At 45.7% G+C, this 25,666-nt stretch overlaps 1 protein-coding gene across 7 annotated transcripts in view; it reads right to left on the bottom strand.

The window, feature by feature from the left end:
- Positions 1–24,277, bottom strand: part of vn (membrane-bound neuregulin protein vein) — a 34,658-nt gene extending 10,381 nt beyond the window's left edge. For 5 of the 7 annotated variants that reach the window (XM_033382352.1, XM_033382354.1, XM_033382355.1 and 2 more), the window contains exon 1: positions 20,477–21,863. In XM_033382352.1, coding sequence (XP_033238243.1) covers positions 20,477–21,863 — 1,387 coding nt within the window. Of the gene's footprint in view, positions 1–20,476 lie in introns of all 7 variants that reach the window. The other 2 variants (XM_033382356.1, XM_033382351.1) reach the window with 2 other exon arrangements.
- Positions 24,278–25,666: the final 1,389 nt, after the last annotated feature.

Raw genomic sequence — 25,666 nt, 5'->3', positions numbered from 1 at the left:
TAGAGCACCCTAGAGCACAGTCAGCCGCAGCCCCAGCCCCAGCCGCAGCCCCAGCCCCCCATTACCTGATCTGAACTTCCCCTTTGATATGTATTTTTACCCACTGTGGCTTCTGTCTGTCTTTCGGTCTGTCGGTCGGTCTGTCTGTCTGTCCGTCTGTCTGTAGCGTTTAATTAAGTCAAGTGAGCGAAGATCGCTGGCCTGGCCCCCAATGCAACATCAGTAGCAGCAGCAGCAGCGGCATCAATTGGATCTCGCCTCTGCCTCTAAATGCCAACAAATTTTGCCTCAGGCCTCAGCCTTAGCATCGGATCGGTTCTGGTTCTGTTTCTGTTCTGTTCTGTTCTGTCTACCTCTTTTATAGCGCTCGCATTTGTTTTGTTTATTTGGCTTTTGCTTTCTTTGTTTGCCGCTGCTCTATTTTTCTTTGCTTTCGGATAGTCGCGGTGGTTCATCCCCGAGCTGGCGAATCTGTGCGACCAGCTGTTCCGCCAAACAAGATCTCCAACCTCCCATCCCATCCCATACCATCCCATACCATCCCATTCTATCCCAAAACCAACATAATGAGCATAACAGCACGCTCTGTATGTGCAGATATCCGTACTCCATGCATGAGTATCATCTTCACCCTGTTATCAGTCGGACATACTTTCTCACGTTCCTCTGACTAATGCCGCTGTTGCAGGTGGCTTATCAATCTGCTAGCTGATAGAGCTATAGTAGGGGTTGTTACTGCTAATGCTTTTAGTGCTACTGCCCATGCTTCTACTGATGCTACTGCTGCTGCGGTTTTTGATAACACAAAGCCAAATGATAGATGGCCAGGGGCCAAGGAGAGCTTAAACTTTACTGCAGGGGGTGTGATAAAAGTCTGCGGGATATAATTTATGGGGGAAACCACTTTCTTTACTTCCCATACTACGCGTACATGATGATGATTTTCTATGGAAAAATGACTTCCAAAAATGATGCTAAAATTAGAATAATTTTTGCACATTTCTTGTATGTACAGACGTTTCATTTCTTAAGGAATTGCCACGATTTAAACCTTTTTCTGTAAAATGATTATATGATCAATAACGAATTGCATTATATCAGTTTTCTGTTCTTATCTAACATTTTTGCAGCTACTGCTACTACTACTCGTATAGAAGATAGTCATAATCTATCAATCGGAACAGCCTTAACCTCTTCCGAAACGTAACCTCCACACAAAAATGTCTCTTTAATCTCAATCTTATCTCTGCAGCCACTTCCAGCGCAGTGCATCACCCCCTGCTGTGACATCATCGTCCAATTGATTTACAATCTGTTGTCGTTTCTGATAAATTCTTCGTCGTCTTCAAAAACAACGTCACAAACTTTCCATAGGATGCACGTGACGATGACGATGATGGGAGGATGGGGCTGAAGATGAGGCTGAGGCTGACGTTGAGGGTGGGTATGCGACAACAGAGTGGGTGACAGATGACGTAGCCATGGAGCTGATAGTTGCTGATATTACAGTTGCTCTCAGTGCCACAGAGCTACTGATGCTACTGTTTCTACTGCTTTTCCTGCCACACAGGCTAATACGCTACTGCTTGTTATTGTTCTACGTGTGACTGTTTGGGACCACCTCTTGGCATGTTTTTCACGAAACTGTCAAAATGTTATGCAAATATTTGTCGGGGGGATTTTTATGTAAATTTGTACATATTTCAAAGCGCTCTCACCAAATACCTCTCTCTCTCTCTCTTTCTTTCTCTTTCTCTCTCTCTTCATCTCTCTGCACCTTTCATCTCGGTTTTGTGTTATTTTGTTGTTCTCCTTTTGTTGGGGGCGTGTGAATCCAAACAATGCGGCAGTGATAAAGCTGATAAGCCATGAAGTATGGGAGCGGAGAGCAGTATCGGTAGAGCGGTATTTGGAAGAAAAAACTGCTGGTGTTTGTCCGGAGGTTTCATAGGAATAGATCTCAGGGTTGGTGGATGATGCAAATACTCTCGATACGAGTGAATCACAACCAATTGTGATCATAAATTAGAAGGAGTAACAGATTAACAGCGTTTATTAGATTAGAGAGATTAGAGACTAAGGAGTATAGAGGCCTAAAGAATGTGCAATCCTGAATTGAAGAATTCTAACAAAGTCCCCACAAATATCTACTCAATTGCAATCATACAAATACAGGGTGTCCGTCCCTGGACTCAGATAAAACGTCACAAGTATGCACTCTCTCAGAAAGGGAAAGATAGGAAAAGAAAAAGGGGAAGAGAGCAAGAGCGAGAGAGAGAGAAGCATGTAAAGGCCGCCTTGGGTTTTCTTTCTGTTGCCCCTTGGCGACAGCGTGTGAAATGCATTCAAGTGGGTGGCAACGTCTAGATTTCCCTCAAGGCCAAGATAGGCCCTCTTTCTCCCTCTCTCTGCTTCGCATCTTCGCTGTTATCTGTTATCTCTGTCTGGCTGTTATTCTTTCTGTTCTTATTATTTTTACGACTTTTGTTTGATTAATGCAAATCGAAAATTGCAACCGGCTAAAAGTTCGCTTCGAAATTGTTTTTCCCTGGCTGCTGCTCATCAGGAGGCTCCCTTGGAGATGGCTCTGGGGATGGGGATGGCGCACAAAGCGCCTGATTGCTGATAGCCATCAGAGCAGGCCAGACCCCAGAGCCAGAGACAGAGACAGAGCCAGACCCGGCCAAGACAGAACCAAGCGGAGAGACATGGCCGACAACAACGAAGACATCGACGACGACGACTGCTGCTGCTGCAATTGTTTGGCAATGACAAAGCGCACCTCCCAGCCAGGCCCAGACAACAGACATCCCAGACAGACATGCAGGGAGTCAGGGATCAGAGAAGCAGCGGCGGTGGCAGCGGTGGCGGCGCGAAAGGCAAACAAACCATAATTAAGTTGCACTCGGAGCTGGGGCACAGATGGAGCTTTAGATGGGGCTGGAGATGGAGATGGAGTTCGGGGGCGGCTTAGTCGTTCACTAAGTCAGTGAGTCAGGATGAGGTCCGCAAAACGTGGCCGATGATCTTAATTCTTTTTAAATCGATCAATTTCCACTGACGACATTATTCTCTCGAGCCCCATGCTGCAGATCGTGGCCTCTGCCTCAGCCTCAGTCTGGGATTGGGATTTTGAGTCAGTTGGCACTCTGTGGCTTACTATGTGGGTGAGGTGAGCCTTGGCCAACAAGTGGAATGACTAAGCGGTCTCTGTCTCTCTCTGGGTCTGTCTCTCCATCTTGGCCAGGCTATCGCGATGGAGACGCGCCCAGGAGGCTCTAAAAATAGCACAGCAAATGCAGTGGGATAGAGCCCACGTTTTGTAATGGCTAACTTTATTATAGGCCATCATCATCAGCATCATTATCACTATCATTCGGAGTAATAACGGACCTGGCCTAATCTAGAGCAAAATCTTGACCAAAGACCAAAACCAAAACCAAACTTAACCCAATTTCGTAGCAAAATGCCGCAAAAGGAAAATGAGCACATTACAACAAACAGCAATTGAGAGGCAGTGGGAGAGCAAAAGAGACAGAGATAGAGACAGAGACAGAGACAGAGACAGAAAAGACATAGTTAGAGGGAGGGAGAGAGACAGCAAGAGAGATGGAGATGGAGCTGGAGAAAAGTTGTTAGCGTTAGCGTCTGTTTGTGCGAGACGAGGCCCATCCTCATGATGGAGCTTATCTTGGACACGTACTGGGATTTGAGCCTGACTGACATTTGTCAGCGTTGTGAATCCTTTTGCTGCTACTGCTGTTGTTGCTGCTGCTGCTGCCACACGAAAGCCGACAACTTCAAAGTTTTTTCCCTCCATCTGCAAGCACTGCCACTGCTTCTTGGAGTCTCGGAGTCCAACTTCTTTTGGGCTTTTATCAGCGTGAGAAAATCTGCACAACAAAAGAACCATTTCTGTGTGTGTGTGTGTGGAAAGAGAGAGTGGTGCTGTGGTGGCTGGTGGTGCAGCTGCAGCTGCTGGTGCTGCTGCTGCTGTGACCTTCAGCGATCAGGCTTAACGGCTCACACCCACTATTGGCCGGTATGCTGACTTGCCGCTAGATGGGGGCAGCTGTCTGTGTGTCCCGGGAGCACCTGGCAGTTAAATTTGGTGCATGTTCGCTGATTGAACACAAATGATACGGAAGTCGGTCGCCAAGTCTCTGTGTGTGTGAAATTCTCACGCTTTTGGCCACTTGGATTACCCGCCAGATTACATGAAAAGCGCCTACACACAGATACACGAAACGAGCGCATAAATCAGCTGGAGCAGGAAAAAAAAGCGGCAGCCAGCACCAGAGCTGGCCCGAGTTGGTGGCAGCTTTTGAAGTTGTACGCACGCCAAAAGCGGCTTAAATGTCCAAAAGTGGCCAACAACAACAGCAACAACAGCAACAAAAACAACAACAACAACAGCAACCACAACTTCACAGAGTGGAAAATGTGAAAATGTCCAGAGAAAAGGCAAAAGCAACCAAAACTGAACTTCTGCTACTTATGTGGTTGTTGGTGGGAACTTCTCTTTCTGCCAAAGTCGCCACTGGTTGCAGTACTGCAGTGTTGCAGTTATACTCGTAGTGGCACTATTCCACACGAAAAAAAAGTGGAAAGAAAATATAGTAAAGCAAAACCGAAATTAATCATACGCACCATTGAACCCCAACGAGTGCGACGAGTGCGATGACGTAACTGTATGTGTGTGTGTGTGTGTGTTGGCCATGATTCGCTGCCTCTTCCAACTAAATATCCAACACAACACTCATCATTATCCGCCACATCAGCCACCGTCACCGCCATCGCCATCGCCACCGCCAGCGCCACTGCCACGCCCACACTTCTTGGAAACGGCAGGCAACAACATTCGCAGGCAATCTGTGCAAAAATGTATACATATACATATACATATACATATATAACAGAAGATTCAGATGGCCATGGCTATATATCTGCATCTGTATGCGTCTGTGTGTCCTAAAAAATTGCACTGCCGGAAAATACATTTCACATTCTGTCTGCTGCTGCATTTTCCATTTTCTTGTATTTACTTATTGGGCTCTTAATAAATCCATCTCTCTGCTACGCTTTCTGTTTACAGATCTGTACCAATCCAATCCGATCCTATCTGGTCTGTTTTTGGCCATCGAAATATTTATGGCCTGTTCTGTTTTCCGAAACACTCCCCACACAATTTCACCAAATATTAAAAATGAAATAACAAAAGTACCAATAAATACCATTCGATTGCTGATTTGTGAGCCTTTTGATTCGAAGAACTCGTATACAAATTAGGGGGATTCCCAAACTATTAAACTTAGACATAGATTTCCTTTGATTTCTTCTCTACATTTTGATGGCTTTTTCCATCAACAGTTCTGATGAGATCTTAGCAATCGCTGTCGTTCTTCAATAGCCTAACGATGTGCTGAAAATGTATTCCCTTAACAGAATAAAACCATTCCAAATTGATTCAAATTTACAGCCATGTAGAGTAGATAGCATCAGATACGATCCGATCTGATCAGCGGCAAAACGGTTGGTTACGCCTCAACAGACGCAAGACCAAAAGGTTTCCACACCCACCCCAAAAACAACCGAAAACATCCAATTTGGAATCCACATTGTTGCACAACAACTATCCATCCACTAACTAAGAGTGGAAGCACAACGATACAACGATTGTTTAAACAATTGCTGGCTGGCTGAAGCCCCGAGTCCGTCAATCATTTGAGTGTGTAAATTTTGTTGTTGCGAAAAGAAATCGCCTGCCATCGATGGGAAGATATCAGAAATCAGAGATCAGAGATCCAGAATGTTTGCCGCCATTGGAGCGCCCCTCGGGTCATAAAAAGCTAAATAAATAAATAAAGTGCCAAACTATTACAACATTTGTGATGTTTATTAATACGAAATTAAGTAGCTGCCGTTAACAGGCGGCGGCAGCCAACAGCCAACAGCCAGTAGGCAGCATGGCAGCATGGCAGGGTGGGAAGACAGGCGGGAGGGCATACAAGAACAAGAGAACAAGAGGTGTTCCCGCCAAGGTGTTGGATGGGTGGGCCCGATCCCACATGGACGGACGTTGGCCCACAAAACAACGCTTTCATCTTTTTGTAATTAGGCGGGCGCTGAGACTGATAGATAGATGGTGAGATAGATAGACGGATAGATTGAATAGATACTGATGCAGATACCGATACAGATACAGATTGGGTCGAGCGCTAGACAGATGAAAAGTAAAACAGCAACCGGGAAAAATGTTTACACAGAGATACAACTACATATCTGAGTGCATTCATAGATGTGCGGGAATGGTTATAAATCCGATATTTTGGTGAATATATTTCTATATACATACATGTTTTGAAAGCATATTCAGGCTTCGTATTAATGCGATATCTGAACCAAATTCAAACGCCAGACGTTGCGGCCACCAGCTGGCGATACACACGCACAGCGCAGATATTGTACCTTCAATACAATTCCTATATTTTGTTGTTGTTGTTTTAGTTTTTTATTTTGGATCTTTTGTGATCTGGACGATCTGGCCCCTGAGGCAGCCGGCGGGGGCGTTTATAATTAATTGTAATTGTCGTTGAAAGATTAATTTGGTTGCGCTTCAATGGCGCTTCATTGTCGGCCCAACCATTGTGCGGGTGGGGAAATCAATTTTATATAGTTTTCGATTCTCATTCTCTGTAGTTTTTGTTGTTGTTCGACAGCACACCCTCACATATATTTCTATATATACTTTTAGATACAGATACAGCTACAGACAGACATAAATGTATATTTTATGCTGCGAAAAGTGCAATCAAGTGGTTAGAGTTTTTGGTGGTGCCCCCGACGAGGGGGTAGCCACCACAACAATCTTCAAAGGGGCGACGACGGCATGCTGCTGCCGCTTCTGCTGCCTGCCTGCTGCCGTCTCCGTCGGCCCATTGAAATGGAGCATAAAAATGGTGGCTATAAATAAGAAAAGACCCTGCTGCTGCCGATGCCGCTGCCGCTGCTGTGCCGTGGGTGAGGAGCAAGCAGCAGGGGAAAGAGGAGTGAAGTGGAGTGGTGTGGAGAGGAGAGGAGAGCAGAAGAGATGGGAGGAGCGGCTGCATTTTCAAATCAAAAATTGTTGCTGCCCGAAACATTTCCGCAGATCAAAGTCACAGCTTGACAAAATTCTGTGGAAAAAAAGCCAGCTGGTTGCCAAGTCGCTGCTGCTAATTGCTTTCATATCAGTTTGCGACCCCACCGCCCAGCCTACACTTCCCACCATCCCCTAGAAAAAGAAAGATCTTTGATAACGACACCCCAAGGTGCTCTTTCGGATCGTTGTTTGTTTTCAACACCTGTAATGGCAGCAGGCCCCCGGGTCCAGGCATCATCTTCTGATGCTCTGTGATAATGATCATTGGCCAAAAGCTAAATCACTGATTGATATGACCAACAGAACTGGCCCAAGAGTAGGGAAAGCCCAGTGGAGATTGCCCTTTGATTTCATTTGATTTTTCCTTCCATAGTTTTCATTGTTTGGGTTGTTTTGGTTTTTTCGCAATCGAGGCCGACAGGGCGCCAGCCCCAATAGCCCTTTGATCTCTACTCTCTTCTCTCGCTCTCTCTCTCTCTCTATGCTTTCCAATAGTTATCCCTCTCTTTTGTGTTACTGTCTCCCTCTCCTGCTCTGTTTTTCTTGGCGAACAAACATGGCGCCACGCAGGGCTCTGCTCTTGTGGCTGTTGCAGCTCTAATTAGGCACACTTTTGTGTCTGCCCCATCAGGGTAGGGCAGGGAAGGTTGTCTTTTTCTCCCCTCCGACTTGTCACAGACGTTGTCGTCGCGCCGTCGACGGTTGTTGTTTAAAAATAAATTGCACATAAATTTATGAAACATGAAAGATTTCAAATAAATATTTCGTCATCTCTCTTTCTCCTCCATGGCATGCCTTCTGGCATTTCATTATTTTTTTCTGTAGTGATTTTCAATGAAAGATCGCTGGAAAACCCCTATAAAAACTTCATTAAAATGCCAGAAAAGCCGAAAATTTAACAAAATATTTAGATGAATCGGTGCTCTGATCGGGAAGAAAAACAGAAACAGATACAAAAACAGATGCAGCAGCAGGAGGCAATTGCAATAAACAATAAAAACTATAACTAATTGCCAATGACATATAAACAAACGTTGGCCACATTTTACGCTGTGTGGCGGCAGCTGCAGCCAGAAGCCAGCAGCCAGCAGCTTCTGCGGCAGAGGCAGCAACAAGTTGCCGCTACCAAGTGCAGCAAAAGTTGCCCACGACTCTCGGCCAGGCCGACCAATCATCATCATTAGCCACGGCCATTTTTGGGTAAATAGTGCAACCCTCTTTGCATAATAATGTGGATCGGTGAGCGCATTTGGTGAAAAGCGCGAAACATGCAACATTTTTTTGTCTAAATAAAGATGCGATGCGTCTGGCAACATCGCTTGCTAGCGGTTGCCACCGCCACAACAACAGCAACACCAACAGCAATAACAGAAGCTGCAGCCAGCTGCAACAAGAGCAACCCGGTAGTTGGTCGATGGTCGATGGACGATCTTCTTCCATAGCTCCCTCCTCTCCTCATTTGCCATCTGGGTAATCGCTGCTCGAAAGTGCTTCAGCCACTTCACATCGAGTTATCATCCGGGCAGCAGCGAGTGGCGCTCTCCACAAGTTGTGATACTAAAAAATAGTTCTAGACTTCAGGCTAGAGTCTTTTACTGCATGGTTGTAGTTTTAGCGACAAAAGCTTATCGCTACTCGCTAAGGAGAAGTGAGAGTGAGTTCCACCTTGAGTTCTAATACTCGTACTCTTTACTCGCTGAATTTTTACTCGCTGTATTGGATCTATCGACATCCATCGATCTGTTACCTTATTTTCTATTTCTATGACTCATGGCGTGATTCGGCCCAATTTCAAGATTCATCGATACCAACGGGGAACAACTATTTTCTCCAATCTGTCTGATACGAGACCAGTCACCATTATTCGTTGAATTTTTATCAAAAATTTGGTACTGTGTCGCAACATCCGATATACATACGTCATGGGCGTAAAGTTCGCACATTTCTCGGAAATTTATCTTTAAGTAATACTCGAAGATAAGCATGGCGTATCTTTCGATCTACCCAGTGAACCCAGCCGCAGAACCCAGAACCCAGAACCCAGTACACAGCACCGAGCAGCAGCACCCACACATCGAACTGCTCTCACTTTTGGTGCTATCTGATATATATTTCTCTTGCTTTTTGGCCCTGATGCTCATTTGCAGTCACGTCAGGCGTCAGTCGTCAGTCGTCAGACGGTAGCAACCCGACCAATGGCCCCCAGAAACCACATTTTGGTGTGATTTTGTTTCTTTAACCAACACAAAAAATGAGCAACAGAAACAGAGACAAGTAAAATAAAAAGAGAAGCTAAAAAAACTGTCATAGGCTGGCTAGCAGATTTACGAGTATAATGGGGCGCTCGACAACAAGTAAATGACTCGACTGCCGACGCGGCCGCTTCAAAGTTTTCGCCCAGTGCGCGGTGGCATCATTAAAATGTAAAGAGTTGTGCGCACAATTTTTGGTTTGAAAATTTATTTCATACGCAGCGTGGGAATTGCCCGTCAATTGTTAAGCAGGCGCCAACAGGCGAGCAGGCAGGCAGGCAGGCAGGCAGGCAGGCACACAACAATGTTGCTCCCATTGCTGGTGCGCGCGGGGCTGTGGTGCTGTTTCCTTTGCGCATTATAAACGCATTAACTAATGTGGAAATAAATAAACAAAAAAAGACTCAAATTGTTAGGAAAATAATGGCCAGGGCAGGCCATCGATCGAAGGGGGAAGAAGCTTGAGAGAACAGGAACGGAGAGTACGGATGGAAATACTACACGCTACTCGCTGAAACACCTTTGAGCGAGTGCTAAGTCGTTGTAATCGTTTGAGGAGAAGCTTCAATGAAGGAAAAAGCGAAATCGTCTATCGTTTTCCAACTATTTCATTCTTGACTTCACCCCCTTCGAGGTTCACCTTAAGTAGCCCCTTATAGTTTTCATTTTTCATCGATGAAATGAGTTTGTATGCCCCTCAGGCTCGTCACCATCCGAGTGCATTGCTCATACGCACCATTTCCCTATCTGCTGTCGCTGGAGCTGTAGCTGTCGTTGCCGGGTGAGAGCGTGTCGAGATTACTTTATGGTCTATGGAACCATCAAAATTTCTATGCCATTCGGCTTAATTGCGAAACCCAAAAGCGTGAAACAGTTATCAACTTCCGTTAACTGTTTGTTGCCGCAATATTTTACCAACCGACTTGATACGGGGTGCACTCAGATGCGGATGTGGGCACGTGTCCACTTGACTGTAACTAAATTGGCTGGCAGTTAGGGCCAATAAATTCCTAATCAGCAAAGACTGTTTATCAGGATTCCAAGCTACAAGCTGCATACATAGATGATCATCAACAGCAACATCCACAGAGCACTAAGGCAAGAGGCTTGAGGGCAAATGCATGCAAATTGAATTGATGTTGCTGCTGTGGCTGCTGCATGCCAGAAATTATAGCACAAATAGCTGAGAGACCAGGCCCCGAGAGTCCCACACAGTCCCAGAGTCCTCGAGTCCGAGACTGAGGCTGAGGCTGAAACAGGTGCCCAAGTGCTGCCAGTTTGCCAGTCAGTTGGCAACACGTGCCCCAGGGCGATGCTTCGGCTAAATAATTACGTAATAAGTGGTTGGCAGGAGGCAACCACGGACAGCAGAGCCAAAGAGGAGCCCGAGCCCGAGCCCGTAAGCCGACAATTGCCTGGTCTGTCAGATCCAACTATGCCAAGAATTTCATACGAAAGAAAGAGAGAGAGAGCGAGAGACCGAGAGACCGAGCTAGTGCCCGAGTAGAACAGCATATAGCCAGGTGAAAATGCAGCAAGATGAAGTCCGACAGATGAGCTGGCAACATGCTGCAGCCTGAATGCTGCAGTATTCTCTGTCTTGGCCGTATAATCTAATGATTGAAAGCGAGTTGTTAGATTGAAGAGACTGAATAAACTAACATAGTAATCGGTTAATGGCGGAGATGGCTCTTTTATGGCTTCTGGATGACCAACACCTCTTGCTCTGTAGATTGAAAGATAGTCTTGTGGTGGATAATTGGTGGCAAAGAGGCATAGACTCTTCTGTTGCTTCTACTTTTGGCAACATGCTGCTGATGCTGCTGCTGCTGCTTCTGATATTGCAACTGTAACTGCAACAAAACCATGAACACACAATCAATAATCGAATCGATAAAGATCGTTAAACGAAATGTTTTTATTTGTGGCCCCCAATGGCAGCGACAGCGACTGCCACGACAATTGCAAGTTGCAACCGATGCAGCAGCAGAGCAGCCGTGCCACATATGAGTTATGGCAATGTCGTACTCGTCCACCAGCTGCGCGGCTGCTGCACTGCTGCTCTGCTCTGCGACGTTCGCACGCCACACATGCGCAACATGGCCAATGGCTCACCTGACTGCCACCCTCCTCTTGCCACTGCTATGCCGCTGCCCCTACCACTGCCCCTTGTGGTGCGTCTGTGTGGCGCGTTGTGCGGTAAATACGCTTTATGGGCTCCCGACAACGACTGCGCTCTGGCTCTATGCTAATTACGTCATGGGGACGACGCTTCGTACCTAATTTTGCATTGTGGGAACCGAAAACTGGAAATCCAAGACACCCAACCACCTTTCGTCCACCTCTCCTGTGCTGCCCCTCTGCCCGCCCCTCTCTAGCCGTTTGTCTTGCATTTTCCAACTGCGGCAATAAAAAAAAAATGGGCTCTGCTGTTGCTGTTGCTGCTGCTGCTGTTGCTGCTGCTGCTGTTGCTATTTAAGCAAATGTGTCGCAGCCAAAGCCAAAGTCGCCGTAGTTGTTGTCATACACTTGAAGAGGGTATTATTACTGTGAGAAGATGTTTGGCATGGATAATCGAATTGATAAGGCCATGTCTTTGGCCCAGAGCCTTCGTGCACACAGTATTTAGGCCGTAATTCTAAACGGAATCAATTTAGTGTACAGCTTCTGTTCCCAGAGATATAGTTACAGCCAGAGGACCTAGTAGTGGAGAGAGTGTTTTGTCGAATCATCTAACAGCATTCTGGCAGCTAAAGGAATCTATTATCAAGCATAGAACTTGTTAGGGTATGTACAACTTCGTAGCTGGTCGTTTTCTTCACGTTGTTGCTGCTGCTGCTGCATGGCGTCGCTGCCAATATCGACGACTTGGTTGTCGCATATAATGACTTTTTCGACTTGAAACTTCTTGTGGCTTTTGCGTTTTTTATGCTTTATGCGCTCGCTTTGGTCTCGTCGGTCTCTGGTCAAGCATGTGGCGATGCTGCTGCTGCTGCTGTTGCTGTTGCTGTTGCTGCTGGTGGCCAATGGCTAGTTTCTAGTTGCCTTCTTTGTTGCAGGAGGAGGCACAAACAAACAGCAGCGGCAGTGGCTGCTGTGTGTGGCATGCCATGGACTACCTGCAACTTGTTGCTGGTGGCAAGTTGAAATCATTTGGTGGGGATGGTGTGTGAAACTATTTCCAAAGCAGTGTGGGCACAGGAGGAACCCCAGATAATGGAGGAAGCCAAATGTTTAATTTGCTTATCAAATGCTATCCAACCCACCGCCCGCCCCCTCCTCCTCCCCCTCTCCGCAGGCGTAAGCTGCTGCCACACTCAATCTGCCACTTCAATAAACAACAACAACAACAACAAAACGTTTCAATTATGACGCATTATGTCAGGCATTCGCTGCCGTTTCGTTTCCATTTTCCATAAAATATACTCATAAATGTCGTTAAGTGCTTTGCCAAATACTGGACGAACAAAAAAATGCGAATTAAATGCGCAAAAAAATTACTTTTAGACACATTTAAATACCATTTAAATAGCTTTTGGGGCACAAGGTGAAGCTGAGGCTGAAGTTGGTGGCCAACCAGTGGCAGTGGCCACTACTACGTGGTGGCTGTCGCTGCCACTGCCGCTGCCACTGCCGCTGTTCGGAGCTTGCCACAGCACAAATTTGTTGCCAGCGGCGACGAATAAAATGCCGCACAAAAATGCTGCTAAAAATGCAACTCCAACTTGTCTGAGCGGGGCCGTATCTGTATCTGTGACTCTGTGTGTGTGCGTACGTGTGTGTGTGTGTGTGTGTGTGTGTGTATCTTTATCTGTGCTTGTGGCAAACAAAGCTTGGGAACCAAAAAGGCCAACACGCGCTTAACGTGGCCATTGGGCAGGCGCGCGCGTTGACCAGCGGCAATTTCGATATAAAAATTTTGTTATAGCACACGGTCACCTTGCCGGCCGGCAGCAGCCTGAGAGAAAGAAGAGGATGGGGCACAGTGGCCGAAGCTGGGGGCAGTGGCACTGGCAGTAGTAGTGGCAGTGGCAGGGGCAGATATTGGCCATGATTGGATGCAATTTGGTGGCCCGCTTCTTCCGCTAATAATACATATTTTTTTCATATATCATTTTGCAAGGCAAGCGCAAATGCTGGAAATGCCCTGAGAGCAGTAGGGAACGAATTATGACGAATTCGTCATAAGGACAATGTCAGGACGAGGTCAGAGGCAGCACAGGAGGCGCATGGGAATTTCCGGCCAAACATGTGGCCAGTTACCTGTCCGCTTGGGCCTTTGGAACCTGACTCTTTAGGGCGGTCGCAGATTAGTCCAGGAAACGAGAGATTTTCCCACGCAGGTATCCGACGACAGGCGACAGGCGACAGATTTGCTTCCCAGATTTCTCCAAGCACTTTGGTGGGGAATTATTGAATCAACACTCGCCAGATTAAGCCATTCACTGGACCAGACAAATGCCAAAGAGCCAAAGAGCCAAACAGCTTCTTCATTGCAGCCTCTGGCAGCCGGATCGAGGGCGATTATGATCGGGAAATTGGCTAAATCGTCAGCTAAAAAGAAAATATTGCCCCACAGCAGCGGGAGCTCAGAGCCAGAGGCCAGAGGAGAAGCCAGAACGTATACGAGTAGTGCGAGCAGTACGAGTATGTGGCATGCCACCAGTCGATATCAAAGGCAAATTTTTCAACTTGGCAGGGCGCAGGCAGGGGCAGCCACAGTGCAGTGGCAAGAGGCAAAACACCCAGACAGACGCAAGACAGACCAACGATCCAAAGATCCGACGAAGACGATGGCTTGCAATTTGATGCAGGGTGCTGGATTGCAGGAAGGGGGTGACAGACAGTTTAATATACTGAGGAGGAGCCTCCGCCTTGATACCCGAGACTGAGACTAAGACTGAGACGTAGACCAAGAACCAAGAACCAAGACCAAGAGGCAGGCAACACCAAGCAAAAGGCGAAGATCGAGGAGGTGTTGCTGCCACTGAAGTAGATAGATGAGCAGACGCTCCGCTGGCATGTGGAATTATTAATGTTTGATGTAATTAATGCGTAATTAAGATAGCCAGCAAGAGGCTCCTCCAAGCTGCAAGTTCTGGGCAGGACCAGGTGACCAGGGGGGAGGAGAGCGCTCTGCTCTCTGTGCAGAGACTGCCGCAAATATTGAAGACTCGAAGCCTAGCCTAGCCTAGTTTCATTCCTGAAATACCCCGAAACTAGAGAAACGATTTTTGGCCAACCAAACCATCTCCCGCCCACCGATCGAGTTCAAAGCCGTGGAGCCGCCAACGCAAATTGAATTGACTTTTGGGAACTGCGCCGAAAATTGGAATACGAGTAAGTATATAGTATGAGTGCTGGCTGGCTTTCTTGGTTGCTGGGAAGCTCGTGCTTCCATCCATCCATCCATCCATCCATCTATCCATCTATCCGTCCAATCATTAGCTGTGAAAATGTTCCATGGGAAACTAATAATGAGTCCAAGCAGACTACGAGCCGAAATCACTTTTCAAATATCAATCAATATCTATCTCTGTTTCGGTTGGTCGGTCGGCTGGTTGGTCCGTTGGGGGTTATCCATTAATCTTGGCCGCGTGCGCAACTGTTGAAGCCTTCTTTTTGTTTTTGTGGAGCAGAAGGTGGCCCCGAGGGCAGTGCGATTATGCAGGCAGAAATTAACAGCCAGGCGAAACAATTAGTCCGTCCAAAGAGATCTCTTATCATTTATCTTTCTCAGGCCATGTATTTATACACATATTCCACTTCTTCTTTTGGTGTTTTAGTATTTTGGAATGTGCCGCAAGTGCCGCGAAAATTAACGCAAATGCTGAATGGCTAATTGAGGTGGTGTTTGAAGTGTTTGAAGTGGCGGCTTTTCCAAATGGGGTATGTTAGCTTGGTCAATAGATAAGTCGTAAATGAAGAGCCATTTGTGGCCATCTTTTCATCCACCTCCCAAGTAGTTTATCCTTGCCCTATAAATAACCATTCAATCAGAGCCCATTGATTGATTTCGCAAAAGGGTATACAATGTTCGACTTGCTCCAAATACCCTTCAAATAATGACCAGCTTGAGGAAGCGCCACCTGTGGGGCCTACGTCTTCCCTTTGATATCGCGCCGACACAGATCTAGTAGATCCACATAGACCCATAGATCCACAGATCTCGATTGATGCCCCATGAATGCCAGGCGTTTTATCCATTTCGGCTATATAGTCGCCTCGTATTTATGGCAATCAGATTATGTCACATCCGCTTTGCAACAGAGGGGCTCCATTGATCGGCTGGGCTGCTGCTCCATCCGGCCAAGATTGCTCCATTAGCGCCACGATGGATGCAACCAATGGATGCAAATTGCAGCTACAGGCCCAGGGCTAACAAGCATAAGATTTTCTTTATATTTTCAATTGACTTTTTTCAGAGGATGGTTCTGTTCTGTTCTGCTCTGGTTTTTTTTTGTTTTTTGTTTTTTTTTTTGGCAAGTCTATGGCGGCCAAGATGTCTTCCTACTCTCGAATGGCTTTCAGCTGCGTGATGTTGCTGCTGTCGGCGCGGCCAGAAATAGCATAAAACTCATAAACGAGGCAGCCGACGAGTCGCGAGGCGACTCTGGTCGCGGCAAGACATGGCAGGGCAAGGCAAGGAAACATGGCATGCCATTTGAAAATTTCATTTCGTTATAATTTTCTATTTCCCGCATGCCAAACGGCCCGCCAGGCAGCCCCCAGTCCGCAGACCACAGTCCCAGCAAAATCCCAGAGGGGCCCCTACCCGAAGACTGCGACTGGGACTGGGACTGGGGACTGGGACTGGGACTGGGGCTACCCTTTACACTTACGAGTACTATACCTAAATGAACCAAGGTTCGTCGTCTAGCGCCGCCATTCATACTTAATTACCAAAAAACCAAAAACCAACAAACAAAAGCTAACGAAAAGCTGTCTCTGTCGTCGTTGGATCTTCTCTGGCGTGACGCTAAATGAGCCCCATACCCCCTACCCATGATTTCCTCAAAAAGCGAGAGGAAAATGTATTAAAATCTTATGACCAGGTAGACCAGACACCCCCAAAATGACAAAAAAAAACACCAACGAAAGAAAAGATGAGGAGAAATGATGAATTGTGGGTGCCGTTGAGTAAGTTTGTCGCTTCTACTCGTAGGCGTTGACCTAAATATACGAACAGTGCAGAGCATTTTCCGCTCTGGCAAAGCATTTTCTTTATTTTCATTTTGTAATCGCTTGCTAAACATAAGAGCAGTATTCAGAAGCAACAAGTGCAACCAGAGAGCCAGAGCCAGAGCTGAGAGCATGAGAGGCAACTGACAATTGAAACAAGAGTCGCCAGTTATCCATCCAAGTTCTGCTGCGGGAAATGGAGACCCGCTGTCAAGGTTCTCTGGGGGTTTTCTCTCAGGTGTTGCTTTTCTCAATGAAATCTTTTAAAGATTATTATTTTGCTTTGGCAATGTGACAAGACGCAAACCGCAAAACAAAATTAATATTCAATGCTTAGTGCAGCATAAGAGGGGAAAGCATTATATAATAAATATACTCGCATACTCGTTGTGTAGAGCAGCTATCCCTGACAAATACTTTTATAAATATGTATCATATAACATGAAAGAAAGATTGCTCTAAAACTGTATAGCTATTTGGCATAGAAACACAATCAAAAATATCTGAGCTTCATTGGATCATTGGATCGGAAATGCTCTGCCATGGGAAACATCTGGAAAGGGTATAAGAATCTATATCTGTGAATAATGCTCGTACACCTTCCGCGTGTGGGTACGAGTATGAGTATATTTGATTTGTGCCAGTTTGTCTCCGCTTTTGGTCAAACAAACAAACAAACAAACAAATAAATATCCGAGAAGATGGGCTGCCGATTCTGCTTTGACGCGGACTTCTGCCAGATCAAATCATGTTTTATGAGCAGCTAATTTACTTAACACCTCGACAACAACAACACCGGCGGCAGCGGCAGCAGCCGCAATCAGCAGTCCGAAAAAAGGGGAAAAAAACTATAATAGCCCGAAAACCAAAAACAAAAATACCTGCGATTTTTATTTATTTTTCACATGGCCTTTTCATTGTTTTTGGGTTTTTTTTTTGTTATATTTCCAAGTCAGTTTTATTGAAGCGGAGTGGTGTGGAGTTATATTTGGTAAGAACTGACGTTCATGGCGTGGGTGTAAATTAGGCATAAAATGCGACCAGTTAATTCATGATACTACCGATTCAGTCAGGTTCGAAGGCATTTTAATTGGTTTTAAGCAGAGCTCCCGAGAGCAGAAAGCAGAGCTGCGCGTCGTCACACGGGGCGTATGGATAATACTCGTAAATCGCCCCCGAATAGCCCCCGAATCTTCCCCTCACCTATGGATAACACCTATGGATTTCAGGTTGCAAAAACCCAAAAACTGAGTCAGTTTTTGATTGATCTATTCGATGCTTTTGATCTCTTTTGGTGGCTCTGATTGGGGGCTAAGAATTTAACGACCTGGCTGACGATCTTCAGGCTTTATGGCCCCATATGTAAAACACTTTGGTACACCAAAGAAATTGGCATATTTGCCGGATCCAAAGTGAAAGGAGTAGATCTCTACAGAAGCGTTTTGAGTGGGTGTGGATTGATTAGTATGCATTTCGATGAGTAATCGCTTTTTATAGAGACCCGACCCCTACGTTTTCGAAACCCGCTTAACCCGCAGTTCAAGATGCAAATCCCCGAAACATTCGCTGCGTTTGCAACAAAAGCAACGCCAAATCAAAGTCAAAGCAAAATAAATCAATCGATACAAAAAGTAAATATCCTGTTATTCCTCTGCTGCTCTTATTCTTTCCCACTCATTCGCACTCCTCATCCCATTCCCATTCCCATTCATTGATGAAGCAGCAGCCAGGCAGCAGGCAGTCGATGCCAAATGATGGGCAGATAGGAGGAATCCAAGGGAGTGGCGCAGGAGGGGCAGGCAGAAGGAAGCAGAAACAGAAGCAATGCAAAGAGTAAATAAACACAAGATAATAAACCCCAAAAGACAAAGAGTGTGAGAGGGAGACAGGGATCCAGGGAGCGCGAGGGAACAGCTGATTGCAGCTGATTTCAGATCTCCTCTGATCACCAAAGGGTTGCTTCTGGAATATATGTACGAACAGAAGAAGAGAAGGCAATGTGCATTGAGATAAGGTGAGGCATTGCTAGGCGGTGCTCCTGCGATAGTAGCATTCTTCGAACAGACGCAGGGCGGTGGACAGTGGACACTTCTCACCTTATTTAAATGCACCTTTCCGAATTCCAGCTCTCATCTACGCACGCAGTGCGGAGTATGGTGGAGAGGGCAAACAAAGCCCAGGCTTGGCCACACACCCGCTCTCTTACTCACATCCTCTCTCTCGGTGTGCGGTGTGCGGGAACCATGACGGAAGAAGCATAAGCTGAAACAGCCGCAGCAAGAGGAAAAAGGAAAAAGAAGCAGCAGTGTGGGCGAGAGACGGGAGAGGGAGAGGAAAAATGAATTAAAAATCTAATTGCGCCCGCAATGAAACAAGGACAGAGACAGACTGATCAGAGAGAGAGAGAGAGAGAGAGAGAGTGAGTGAGTGAGTGAGTGAAAAAGAGAGAGAGAGACAAATGTAAATAAATAAAAAGAAAAGCAAAGCAAAGGCGAAGGCGAAGCATAACGGGGGAGGAGGCAGGCGGTCGGTTGATCGCACTTAGCCGCCTTTCCAGACGCAAACTTCATGAACCGCAACGTAAGAATAATTACAACAACAACTGGATGATAAAGACGAAGAAGAAGAAGGGGTAGGCGATGGCGAAGGGGAAGTGGAAGGGGAAGGGGAAAAGGAAGGGGAAGAAGCAGAAACAGAACTTAGGGTTGGGTCTCTTAGGACGGTCTCGTCTCCCAACCGCAAAGGTCGACTGCAGAGACTACAACAAAAAGACTTAGCAGAAGAACAGCAATGACGATGACGATGTGAAGTTGGATCTCTGTAAAGAGAAGAGATAGAGATGGAGAGACTGCGGAGACCAGAAATGAGTTTTCAATATCAGCAGAGAAAGGACAGCCAAGCCGAAGATTTGGATACCCTTTAAAGAACCTTCAGAAAAGTCTTCATGGCAGCGACATATGCATACATATATACATTCACACATATGAATGATCTAGTAAATCTCCTTGGAGATAATATGTACGTATCTCTATATGATATTGAAGTTATATTTTCATCTAAGTCTATTTAGCGCTCCAGTGCAGCAGGAGCAGGACTTACTACGAGTACATAACATTGTAGGATTTAAGGTCTTAAGGCCGCAATCGTAACACTCACTTTAAGGGTATTATAAATTCTAAATGTGAACATTTTTGTTGCCGCTGCCCAGCAACCAAATTGAGGGAAGGCACAAAAGAATCCCAGAAGAAGACCAAGACGAGGCCTAGACTTGCACTTGGAGCACAACGGCTGCAACGGCAGCAGAAGCTTCAACAAAAAGTTGCATCGGGCAGGCGCATGCGCAACGCTATCCATGTTCATGTAGGTGTGTGTGTGTGTGTATGTGTGTTGCATAAAATTATTTCGGTCTGGTGAATATTAGCAGAGCGTGAAGTTGGCAAATAAGAAATTCAGCAAAAAAAGCAGCTAAATTTCATTAAACAACAACAACAGAAGCGCGGAGAAAGAGGCAGCTGCATCAGCGGGTGTAAAAGCGACAGAGTGAAAGAAAGGAAATGAGAGGAAACCAAAAGAAAGGTGTCCAGCGATAAGAGAATGAGGAGGAATGAGGACAAGGAGGGACAGAGTCCAAGAAGAGCAGATCATTCGGAGGGTTTTTTTTTTGAAAATGTTGGAAATTGTAACGAGTTCAACTTAGTAATCTAATGTGTGTGGGGGTTCAACGATCCAAAAAAAATCTCCAATGATGATTATGTGGGAGATATGAACAAATATATTTACTTCCTAATATCCCACTTCTCTGGGGAAAATATCTCTATTCTATGAAACCTTTCAAGAGTACCCTACAATATGCACGTATGGGTGTATATCTTAGACCAGTTTAAAATCGAAATCAACTCACCATAATTTTCACTCACAGCCATTTTGACCGATTCCATCACCGAGTGGGTGACCCGCACGGGCTGGCCTAGGATGGTAAAGTTTCCCGGATTCGTTTGCTGGACAAACATCATGTAGGATATATCGGAGGACTGCTGCAGATCGTTCCCGGAACGGAGTACACCCCGCGGCAGCAGTCGCTCCCTGTAGATGTCGCACTCGCCGCTGGCGTTGCGCAGGGCGAACTGCAGCCGGACCAGCTGGGGCAGCTGCAGATCCCGCTGCTGCTTGTACACCTTGAGCACCTTCATGGTGGCCGAGAAGTTAACCCGCCGGTCGGCCGACATGGAAATGAAGACGCCCTGGAAGACGGTGGGCGCCGAGTAGGCCAGTTGGGCGGGATCCCGGGCCGAGCAGTAGCGTCCGGCCCGCTGTCGTCCCCTGTGCTTCCGGGGATGCTTCCTCCGCTGCTGCTGGGGCGGCTGGTGTTGGCGCAGTCTCTGCTCCTGCCGTTGATGCTGACGCTGGCGGCGATGATCCCGCTTGTCCTGCTGCAGCTGCTGACGATGGCCAGAGCGATGTGGCCGCTGGTTGCCGTCGCGTCGATTGCGCGCCGCCTGCTCCGGGCTGTCCTCATCCGGAATCTGGCTGTCTGGCACTTCGTAGGACTCGATGAGATAGCTTTGCGTGGCTCGCCTACTGTAATTGCTTACAGGTCGCGGTAAGCTAGGTTGTTGCAACTTTGGCTGCTGTTGTTGCTGTTGCAACTGAGTGGTTGGTATATGGCGACGCATTTTACTGTTCGCCGCCTCGCTGGGCCTGCCATTGTTTAATAAATTATATATTTGACTATTTATTAAAGTATTTGGAACTTTTTGCATTGACTGCTGCATTGACACGGCGGCAGCAGCATGTGGCACTTGCTGCTGTTGCATCTGTGGCTTCTGTTGCTCTTGCTGTTGCAGTTGCTGTACAGCTGCATTGCTGCCGGCGTCGAATACTGTTGCTGGCTTTAACTTAAGATTGATACGGCTACTAAGACTATTGCTGGTGCGGCTGAGCAGCCTACTTAAGATATTGTTGTCGATGTTGCTGCTACTGAGGCTGCCACTGCCACTGGTACTGCCAGTACTCTTGGCGCTTTCACTGCTGCTCCCGCTGCCATTATCCAAAGTCAGTGGTATATAGTAGCTGCTTTCTTCTGCACTGCCTTCCCATAATCTTTGTGGTTGTTGCTGCTGTTGCTGCTGTTGCTGTGGTTGTTGTTGCAACTGTTGGTGTGTGGCTGCCACTGCGGCTGCTGCTGTCGTCGGCAGCAGCATGTTGCTGACGTAGATAATTAGCAATATCAATGGCATTAGTGGCTTTTTTGTTTTTAGACTCCATTTGCGCAAATGTTGCGCATACATGGCGTCCTCCAAAATTGTTGTTGCTATTGCCCTGATTTTATGTACAAAATCTGAAAGGATCTTCCTCTTCTGGCTACAAGCTCAGCTCTAACCGTTGCAGTTGCTTCTGGAGTGGCTCCTTCTAGGGGGTTCCTGCTGGTCTGATAATATCCTTCTCAATTCGTGTTTAAACGTGACAAATGTTGCTGCTGCTGCTACTGCTGCTGCTGCGTCCTCGTTGTGCCTTGTCGTATTTCCGTTTATCCTGCAAATACTTTCGATAGTTTCGTAGCATTTTGAGCGACAGCAGGGGCAAAAGAGACACAGATTGCTCGGGAGAGAGATGCAATTGGGGGTAAGAATGTTTTTTTCGACTGCTTCTGATTTTCACTATTTGTAGCATTAATTTGTTAACACTTTTCTGTATGCCACAGATATTGTTGTTGTTGCTGTTGCTGTCGCTGGTGACTCATTTTGTTTGCCCGTCGCGTTTTTCTTTTTATCTTTGCCAAAACTATCTGTGTTGGATAAATTTGTTTGAATGTGTTTGAATAAAAAAATTTTGTTTAGAATTCTTGTTGTTGTTCAGCTACACGTTTCACTTGAGCGCTTTGGAGTCGACGCACGGCCACGCCCCGCTGCTCGCCCCCCAATTGAACGAGAGACAGGGAGAGAGAGAAAGAGCGAGAGAGGTAAGGTCGCGTGGCGTTGGATTTTTCCTTCACTCTTCTACAAGCGGTTTTCCTTCACGAGAATTTTCACGCGCGCGAGATTGAGAGATCGGCTCGTCTCGGCCTCGTCTTCGTCTTCGTCGCCGAGTTGTAAGTGTAATCCTCGCCGCCGCACGATATACGATAGATAATGTTTGTCTAGCCGTATACGCGATCTTCGCCCGATGTCTATATAGCCCGTAGCCGTAGTCGTAGTCGTAGTCTTAGTCTTAGTCTGATTCACTGGCGACGAGTGTTTTCTGGCACACACACGGCCGCAGAAGACATCGTCTCTGACGACGTCTATGATGATGATGATGTACCAGAGATATAGCCAGACACAGATACTAGTGCTAGTGAGGCAGACACACACTCACACTCACTGGCGCAACACACACGTTTTCTAATTTTAGCCAAAAGTAATTATAAAAGAAAAAACAGAGCAGAGTGCGCCGCGTTCAGCTTATACGCATATATATCTTCTTCTTTGGCTAGATATATATACATATATATTTATGTATCTGCAGCTGTATCTGTAGATGCGATGGGTGTATCTGTGTGCGTACTACCCGATTATATAGAAAAGTCGTCGCAACAGTCGGCTCTATATATGCAACACGCACTCACACACTCGCGCACGCGCACACCAGAATCGATCGTTTTTGTTTTATATATATTTTGTATATACTATATATATATCTGTATATATCAAGTGTAGACTGATGTTGTTGGTTGTATGCAGCCCGGTCGGGTGGCACAAACGAAGACCGTGAGACGGGGCGGGAGGGGAAACCGACAACTGACAACCGTTGTCTATGATGATGCTTCTCCGGCTGTTGTTGCTTGTATTGTTGTTGTCGTTGCTGTTTTTTGTGCAAAGTTCTTTACGGTTTACGGACACTTCGAATCGCACTCACTGTTGATATGATATTCCGTTCACGGAATCGAAAGTCAGGGGATCGATAGGTCCTTTTATGGAACAATTACCCCAACTGATGAAATTCGAGATTCGGACAATTTTTCACCACACAAAAAAATCAAATCACTTCTTTAAAAAAAAATTCAAATCAAAAACGAAAACTCAACCTGCAGTTTTTAATTTTGTTGATCAATATATAATCAATATAATGTTCAATATTTCCCTCTCGGGGGCTCTGCAATATCTTTTCGTATAGCCGATACGCGCGCGACCGAGTGCTAGCGGTTTTGAATTATATCGTTCTTAGGTGATTTTCTTTTCGTCGAAATTATCAAAAATTTTATCAACGGACTTTGAATTCAGAGAAAAATTCGACATAGCTCTGTTGTTTCCTTGTCCGCGACCGAGTTCAATTTGTGAGATACATTGCCATTCAGTCTGCTGCTATTTTTTCTCCACTACTTTTTTCAGGTTTGATGGTTTGATGGTGATTGCGTTTCTTGAGTTCGAGTTCGACGCTGATTGCGTTTTGTATGGGAATTCAAAACGCCGGTCGAACCGAACGCTCAAACCATACGCGTTCGTGAGCAAGAGCGAACAGAATGTGTCCGAAACATGTTTCACGTTCACGAGTTTCAGGGCGGCACGGCCCGGTTCAAATACGCCCGCTCTCAAATGTTGCTTGACTAGAAATTATGCTGCCCGCAAAGTAATAAATGGCCAGCAAAGTAGAACGCTTGCACCCCGAGAGAAGTTGCTGAAGTTGGCGCAAATGTTGCTGGTGCTTAGAAATGTTGGCGGCATGAGCCTCAGACTCATTTCGGCGTTGAGTTTGAGCATTTCTCGAAAAAATGTCTGTTATGGAAGTTTCTATACCCTAGTGCATATTCTTTAAACTTAAATTGAAATATTTTTAAGACAGCGTCACCGAGTGGAAGCAAATGTCATCTAAAATCGATGTGTTTGTGGGATAAATATTAAAATAAAAGTTGCTACTGTAATTTCATTTTTTCCTTTTGGCTATAATAAATTATGATCTGATCCAGATCTAGATACGGCCATTCTCTCTACGGAAACAAACCTAATCCAGTGTGATATCGCAGGAGCCTGCACGCAAAATTTGGTTGTTCCAGCTCTTATAGTCTCTGAGAACTAGGCGTTAAACGAGACACACAGACAGACGGACAGACAGAGCTTTATTTATCAGCATTAATAGAATCAAGAACATGTATACTTTATTGGATCGAATCTATAAAAAAATATATCTTTCAGATAAAGAAAATTTGTATTATAATCATATAATTTGAGCGCATTTTGTTGTTTATATTTCTTTAATTGATAAGTAATCAGAAATACAAGCAATTAACTGCTGTTGAAATAACATGTCCCCATATCATTTTCCTTCTGTTGGCCAACACTCTATCCCTAACTTTGATCTCGGGCGGTGCTTTATAGGTAACATCCGGCGGTAAATAACATATCGAACAAAACATAGTGAAATGGATAGATAAGAAAACAGCAATATTATTGGGGAAGAATGATTTGTTACTGCTTTCGTGATATAACTATGGTTGTCGTAGTCTGGTCACTTCTGATAGGCCAGTTTCTGTAATAACGGTGTATATACAGAAGTACAAGGGCTGTAAGTCTATGAATCATTTCGACTACTTGGAACCATGCAGAATAGAGCATATCAGCAATATCGCGAGATATTGGGTATCAAGAATGATGAATCATTTTGATTAAGCTATGAATCGCACGGAACACAATGGACCCAATTGAACATTGCTTTTATCAGTAAGATTATGATCTAAATGATTGCTGCGTATCCATCAGAAATATATATAGATTTTGTATAAATATATGTACATGAATGTATATATGGATATATGGTAAACTACAAATGATGTACATATGTAGATCGCTTGACTGTTTCTGCTACGTATCACATAAATCAGCATAAACTTAATTGAATTTGCCTTTCATGTGTTGCATTTCCATTCTTTGAATGCATTTATCTAGCTTCTGTTGATCTTCCTCCCTCCGATTATAATACTTTGGGGTGGTATTCTTCTCGGGCACTTTGCTTTTTTCCCATGATTATTTGCTTTATTGTCAAATGTCAACCCCACAACTGAAGAAACAACAACGACCAGAGGAGACCCTGCCCGACCCCGAGAACGGTGGCAGCTCCT

Source organism: Drosophila pseudoobscura, chromosome X (genome assembly GCF_009870125.1).
Source record: "Drosophila pseudoobscura strain MV-25-SWS-2005 chromosome X, UCI_Dpse_MV25, whole genome shotgun sequence".
Classification (NCBI taxonomy): domain Eukaryota; kingdom Metazoa; phylum Arthropoda; class Insecta; order Diptera; family Drosophilidae; genus Drosophila; species Drosophila pseudoobscura.
This window is presented reverse-complemented; position numbering and strand designations above follow the sequence as displayed.